General features: G+C 39.4%; 1 protein-coding gene across 6 annotated transcripts; it reads right to left on the reverse strand.

Moving 5' to 3' along the window:
- Positions 1 to 2,387: 2,387 nt before the first annotated feature.
- LOC145449787 (uncharacterized) lies at positions 2,388 to 5,899 on the reverse strand. Of its 6 annotated transcripts, none has more exons than XR_013918351.1 (6): positions 5,004 to 5,899; positions 4,789 to 4,945; positions 4,302 to 4,476; positions 4,057 to 4,234; positions 3,875 to 3,989; positions 2,388 to 3,479 (listed from the first exon to the last, which is right to left on the reverse strand). XR_013918351.1 is itself a non-coding variant. In XM_080328218.1 (6 exons), exons 1-5 carry the CDS (start codon positions 5,182 to 5,184, stop codon positions 3,891 to 3,893), a joined length of 801 nt encoding a protein of 266 aa, XP_080184344.1. In that variant the 5' UTR covers positions 5,185 to 5,899; the 3' UTR covers positions 2,388 to 3,479; positions 3,875 to 3,890. The 6 variants fall into 6 exon arrangements, 4 of the variants coding, with proteins under 4 accessions (XP_080184344.1, XP_080184345.1, XP_080184343.1 ...); XM_080328218.1 differs by having other exon boundaries at positions 3,875 to 4,000; XR_013918350.1 differs by having other exon boundaries at positions 3,875 to 4,234.
- Between the last annotated feature and the right edge of the window lie 1,644 nt (positions 5,900 to 7,543).

The raw sequence follows: 7,543 nt of genomic DNA on the forward strand, positions 1-7,543 counted from the left end.
ACTTAACAAATGACAAATTCATCACGTTTTCTGCAATCTTTTTCACATCAGGCAATATTGATAATATTCATTTCCCATAACATATTTATATTTTTTTCGGATCTGAACTAAAACAGATTCTCCGAATATAAATAATATCCATTACATTCAATCCAATCCGATTGCGGGATATAAAATTGGTGCAGCTGAAGCATCATACACTCACATATCAATGAGTGGTTTTCCGGCATTTCCACAGTCGAAGGTTCAATGAAAGCTATACACAGGGACGACAGGGTCTCAGAGACATTAGTAAATTAGAAACAAAACCATTGAAGCCAAATCACTTTAGGGATGCAATAATGTCCTAGTAAAATTAAACTTTGGCGTTATGACAATTTCAATTCAAATATCGTATCCCAAGACATTTGCATCCTTGGAAAGACCAGCGATATATAAGTGAGACTGAGAGTAGTCTATACCCCAGGGCCTACACAAAATATGCAATCATTCATGAATTGGCCTAAGCAATTTGGACAAGTTATCATATTCGCTTCTATCATCGGTTTGGGACTTGAAAACCTTTCTCAGGCTAGGATCTACACTATGCCAGAGATAGAAATGAGAGACAGCAAGGCAATTTACGTATGGGGTGCAGGAGCTCGTGCTCCTTCTCTCCCGGAATGGAATTGGTGGCAACGTCACGCGGGATTTTATCTTTATTTGCTTAATAATTCTATACAGAAAAGCTCTCATCACGCAGGATTTATTTCAAAAAATGAACCGAGATTCCATATAGGCTTCTCTCCAATCTGTTATTGAACAATACTACATCACGTGACTTATCGCATAGTTATAACCCAGTGCATATCAAAGATTGACTCAGAGAGACTCATGTACGCTAACTTACTGCTTGTACCCGAATTGATATAACCGTCCGTACAATATATCTGGAAAAGGCAATTGTTTGTGTCTATTGAACTACAGTCAAGAACTACACAGGACGTTCGTGTCAGCTACTGCTAGTTGAGTATATACTGTAAGCTGCTATCCGTAGACCACGGGCTTGCCGTATACAATCGCAGACTAACGGACCGATGTCACCGATCTACATCCCGCAGGCCGCAGGGGTTTGTTTTTGTGCTAACTGAGCAAGTGTAGATTTCCTTGAAGTATATAATATGTTAAGCACATCAAAATAAAATCAACATTTGAATGTATTTTTTCACAAAAAAAACACTAGATGAGCAGAAGTTAGGTAAAAAATGAACTAGAGCACTAGGTCGAACGAAATACACAAATCTACCACTTCGTCTTCGTTCATCTGAGCCCGAGCTAACTAAGCTTAGGGAAAACTATTGTTATTCTGGCAGAACCAAAGTCACTCAACTATATAGACCAGCGATATATAAGTTATATAGTTATTAGTTATATGATCGATTGAATAGCATATTCATATTAAAATGAACCCGAATATTTTCGGCTGACACTCGTCAGGGGTAATCGTCAGCAACTAGTAGAGAATTCTATAGTGACATGTCACATTCGATAGTTATATCATCAACGTTGTAAATTGCTATGGTTATATAGTTATATAGTTATATAGTTATATAAGCTATTTGAGTGACTTTGGGCAGAACATACCAACGTCATGTTTGGAGTTCGGACATTTGAGAGCCATAATGGTACTCATCAATCAGAGATGAGTCCAAATCCATCAGGCTCCGGCTGGTTGGCAATCTGAGATGCCTAGGAAATACATACAGGATCAAGATTTTGGATTCCAGTCGGTGTGGAATCCGGCAAGTTTTTGTGAAAGATAGCGTAGTGGTGAGCGTCGGAGGAGCGCTTCAGGTCCTCAATCAGTTTTATAAATATTTTCATCATTTCAAAACACTACATAACTGAGATACAATGAAAAGATAGGAAGGTGTCGAAAGTCCGTAGTATGGGGAAATGCATGTACAACATTTTTGTGCAGAATTCGAACCCTGCAAAACCGTGCGATACGGCTGATCTCATCTGTACCTTTACGTACCAATTTATCGCCTTACTACCGTAAGCATCGAATTTTGCGAGTTGATGAACTGTATCGCTTCGAAGTATCAAAAGTTGTTCACAAATATTTTTCCAATAGTCTCCCTCCTGTGTTTGATGACTTTTTCATACCTGCTAAACATGTCCATTCCCATTACACGAGATCTTCGTCTAAACCCAGTCAACAAAATGGGAAGCGATCGCTCGGCGTATAATACGCTTTCAATGCCAAAATGATGCTTCAAAAGATACAATTTTCGCACTTCAGCCGCAGACTCCTTGACCGCTAGTAACCCTGCCGCTAGTCTCGCCACCCGAATCGCTGTTGATTTCTAACCCTGTGTTGCAAGTCATCACAAGTTGACTCAGCATTTTCATTATCGTGTTAGTTTTATTAAAATCAACGAAAATACAAGTTGACTGACATATGACATATCAAAGGCGAGAGTTTAGCATGATCATTTGTCAGATTAAGATCGATTAAAATACAATACATTGGGCCCGTGGAAAGTCGCTTAAATAAAGTACCGTAAACCGGGGTAACTTTGGACAATTTTTCACAAATTTGCTTTTTATCTTAGAAAAGACTGAGTGCAGGGAAGGCAAGTTTTGTATTTTTCTGGGGTTATTGAGCAGGGATTAGAATCAACTAATTCAAAATCTTCATGGTCATAAATGAGTACCGTATTTTTGTAAATTATCCGTGTCCAAAGTTACCCCGTCCTGATAAAATTTGAGGGGGTAACTTTGGACATCACATTTTTTTTATATTGACCTAAGGGTGGGCCCGTTGAGATTTCTGCCATTGATTAAGACTACTTAGAGGTAACGGCTGCCAAGTTTTAAATCTAGGACTCACATGCTATCTATATTTCGTTGTAAGAATTTAATAACCATAAATTTTGATGAAATTGACCCCCCCCTACCAATAATTTATCAATGTTGGGTCAAGGTCAATGTTCCCTCTAAGCGCAGTGATGACAAGGTCTCTGTGCACAGAGATTTTAAGTTGCGCACAAAAAATCCGAAGTGATTTTTTTTTGTAGTTACGCACTGCTGTCCATGGGTCTGCGCAGGTAGTTGACAAGTGCGCGCAGACTCGTTACAAATTAGAGGGAACATTGGTCAAGGCTCTCGGGTAGTGAAATGATACCACCTTTTATTGAGACTACTTGTGGTACTATTGCCTCATGAAGAAGAATTGGACAAGCAGCAACCTTTTTCCATCAATATATATTCAAAGGTTTTACTTCTTAGTATCCAATGTTACCCGGTTTATGGTATACACATTGTCTGGCAATATAGGCTAATATGTAACAAGGACCCAAACTAGTTTCAACTTTAACCTCTATGATTAACTACCGCACGGCGAATCTGAATGGTCACACGACATAAAACCTTTGCGGAGCATCGTCCAGTCCATCATATGTAAATTCAACAACGTTGCTGACCTCTTGAGGGATCTGGAACATAAGATGTAAACATTATTATTATATTTTCGTTATGAACTAGCACTGATTGTCTTAATCATATCATTTCTGGTTGTGCGTCATTTGATCATCTCACACCCAAGTATGTTACTTGATAAATGACAACTCTAAACCATAACTCAACCTAACCTGAACTATGAGACAGATGGTTATTGCCAAGTATACTGAGCTATTTTGTCCAGTACTTACATGTCTACAGACCACCTTTTCTGATGGCACGTCAACTATATCCTGGATCTGACAACACCAGTAGCGGTTTTGTGGTTACTTACTTGATGGTCATTGATGAGTATTTCAAGGCAAAATTTTGGAAATGACGAATTACAATATACAATAATTCATACTATTTTGCAATTAGGATCGGATACCTGAGGCAACACTATTTCATTTTCGGCGACCGGCATCCCAATCCGGCACTCCATGTAGAACAGTTTTTATGTGCGCTGAAATTTCATGATGGGTAGCGAGCCTGAATCCGGTATGCTGCAGGACAGCTGGAACAAACTGAAGTTCAAGCAACGAAATGGAATGAAACTGTCATACCACTCACATAAAAGATGACGCCAAAGATTTGAGCCTTGCACGGCTATCTTAAATCCACCTTGACGAGAAGCACCTGTCCACGAATACTTCTGGGCAAGTCTTTGAGTCATAAAATACTTGAAAAATGCACGCACTGTAGCCCGAAGATTTGGTTTCACTATTTTCAGTGCGACAGCAGATGGGATCTGACATATATCAAAAAGATGCTTAGCTCATAGCGGTTTGTTCCGACTAATAAATTGTTATGCTGACCTGATTCTTCAACAGCATATCCAGCTCTTCTGCACTGTCTGCTTCAACAAAATCTTCCATGGAGTCGTCTTCATTGACTTTATCATGCATATGTTTCATCTCTTCCCTTAGCTGGTTGATTTCATCTTTTATCTCGTCAAGCGAATTCGACAGCTTTGTAAGAAACTCATAGGGCCTGTTTTAAATATAAGAAGTATAAGTCTTTCGCAGCCTACTTATTCACAACTGGGCAATCTCTAGCCTCCAAACCAATGCCCTTAATGACCAACACCATGATTCAGGATTGACTGGCAAAGGCTAAAAAACCTGCATTCCCTGGTGGCGACGTTGCTATCACTTCTATCAAAATATACTACTTCTACACATGAGGTAGGAATGTGCAGTTGTCCACCTAATAATAAAATAGCCAAAATATGCCATAATTGCTCATTGACTTTCAACACAACTCAGAATTTAAAATTATCTGTGAATGATCTCATCAACTTACATCTGAACAGTTCTTTGACTTAATGTTGCATATCTATCAGCTTGATAATAGCTGTCACTTGACCGGCTGAGTATTTTCGGATGAGTCGGGGTAGAATTTGCCCAATAGCCTGGTACTGGGAGCCCGTATGCAGATTCATGGCACTGACTGTAAGTTACTGAGAAATATTGATAGGAACATGTTACAGACAACAACTGAACATTAGTATAACCAACCTGCAGAGCAAATGACTTTACATCCATGGGCTTTCCATTCGTCTGTAGGTTGAGATGCAATCTTTGAAAGATCTTGCACATTTCCTTCAGGGGGCCAAAAGCACAAGCTGTTGTTGCATGCCAGCCAATTTTGTGGAACTACCTCGTTGGTGCCATCATCAAACTGCACACAGTAAAACATCACTAATGCTAGGAATAGTTGCTAATACTTTATTCTTTCCTGAAAATTAAAATTCACGTTGATACAAGTGAGCAGACAGATATCGGATCTATGAAGCATTGTGGTTATAATATTACGATTGTTCTGAAGCAATGATCGGTACTTCACGGACAATTACATACACACACAGTAGATAGATTGAGCATATCGCACGTCTCTTGGCAGATTCATGCATTAACAATTACACTACCGGTACCAAATGATGTCGCAGTCATAACCATGACACGTCTAACCAAGTGTGGAAATAATTTCATCAATAGCCAATCCGGTATTTTACTATTCTCAAGCACATAAATCGTCAACGATAACTTCATTCCTATTCCATTCCATCGTTATACCCTCGGAAATTCAATTCGCCAGTAGCGGTAAACAACATCCGAAGACTGCATGACATCACAATTACTCCACGCTCAAGTGCTCACAAACCGGTCAAAGCCAGACGGCACGGTAAAGTCACGTGATAATCATGCGCGGTTTGATTGGTTAATAACGCTACCACCAATCTCTTTGGCCGACGATGGGAAATAGAACAATCGATCTTTTGAATTCGAGAGCGATCAGTTTTTGTACATCAAAGGTGCCGCCTCGCTATAGTGAGAAAACGGCTGGGATCTCTTCTCCCCTTCACTATCTTCGCCTAGTTCGGCATTAAATATACACAATTTTGTTGACTGGGAAGGAAACGTCTACTTACCCCAACCCAATAGCAACCTAACTAAGAGATCTATCGACTACTCAGGACCTATCATCTGGAATGCATTACCATCAGATATCCGTGAATTGCCTTATAATAGATTCAAAAATGCCCTACTTGATCACCTCTTGTCGTTACACTAACACTGTTGCCCTACCTCGCCCAGACATTGCTTCATTGATAATTTGCTACCATTGTTTAATTTTTTTCTACTTTCCTTTCCTAACTAAACATTTTTTTACAGCCAGACTGTTCTGAGTCAAGTGTACCTGTTTGATGCTGGTGTGATCAGACTAGATGACCTTCACGGTCTTATCGATCATTCCTATCTAATACCGAATACTGTGCACGCATATTTTCTGTACCACATTCACTGCCGTTTGTTATGTATTTCGGTTCGATGAAAATAAAGACTCTCTCTCTCTCTCTCCCGCTGTCTGAGTTTATTCTGAGCTCCTCGTTCCCCGTGTCGCTGTTCTTACAGCCACAAAAAGCCCAGAAAAAGGCCCGATGAAGAAAGAGAGAAAAGAGCAAGAAATAACGACGAATAAAGATTAACGTCGACGAAGAGTGTGCAATTGTGCATCGAGCACTGGGCCGCGGTGGATACCAGATTAAGAGACCTCAACTAGTCGTTTTGGCATCCTCCTATCTGTTCATTACAACGCATTGTGTTTCTTGTAGGCTATATCCAGAGGTGGTCACTGGTCAGTAACGAGGTACTTCTACTTTTTGGACGTACTCAAGTAGTTTTCATCTACTTCTGGTACTTACTCAAGTATATCTGATTTTCTCTGCTTCTACTTCTACTTCGTAATATTTTGTGATCTACTTACTTACTTTTCGCTATTGTCAGTTTGTCAAGTAGAAGTAGTTTAGTCCCTCAATACGAAAGATAGCCTGAGGAATTTCGGGGCTGTTTTCACGGAGTACCAACATTTAATATTCATAAAAGTCCAGTATAGCCCAGAAATTTTTTGCGCCTCGAGCACAGTAGTTATATGGAGTGAGAAATATGTTTTCACGAAAGTATCAATGAATATTATTTAGGTACTGGATTGGTTAGTTCCGCTCACACCGCATTGTCGCACATATCAAATATTTCATCACAGTAAATATGGCCCACCATAAGATTTAAACTACCGTTTCACAATCTAGCAATTACCTATCATATCGTAATATAGCAGCCCATGACGTGCCCTGCTAATCTGAAAATGCGACCTTTTTTAACGTTACACCTGTTTTAGCAGATCACCTTTGAAGCTTTATGGACAAAAGACATGAAATATATTTTCCGCTTCTTCGAGGTGGTATTTATATTTCACTTCCAATTCCGAGTATCATACTTTGAGTTCTAATTACTTTCAGTTCTTTTGTCTGCAGAATATACATGTTGAAGCATAAAAGCAAGTGTATAGTAATGCCTCTATTTTCCGAAAATAAAGCTACATTAAATATAAATCTTACGATCATCAATATTTGTTATCAACGTATACTAATCGCGGAAAGTGTTGAAACCGTATCCGATACAACTTCTCCGTATTGCTCTTCGCCTAAACTTGGGACCTTATAATATGGGGTAGGGCGCCATGTCATGATATTATCTAAAACGGGGTTTTCTAGTAA

This window comes from Botryllus schlosseri, chromosome 11 (assembly GCF_051294905.1).
Source record: "Botryllus schlosseri isolate E-star chromosome 11, Bs_hap1, whole genome shotgun sequence".
Classification (NCBI taxonomy): domain Eukaryota; kingdom Metazoa; phylum Chordata; class Ascidiacea; order Stolidobranchia; family Styelidae; genus Botryllus; species Botryllus schlosseri.

Bases quoted from the DNA above. Each gene is read 5' to 3' on its own strand.
- LOC145449787 (XM_080328216.1), bottom strand. From the start codon at position 5,184: ATGTTTTACTGTGTGCAGTTTGATGATGGCACCAACGAGGTAGTTCCA. The intron at 4,477-4,788 runs GTAAGTTGATGA...TATTTAAAACAG, and splicing joins AGTCAAAGAACTGTTCAGAT to GCCCTATGAGTTTCTTACAA. The intron at 4,235-4,301 runs GTCAGCATAACA...GATATATGTCAG, and splicing joins ATATGCTGTTGAAGAATCAG to ATCCCATCTGCTGTCGCACT.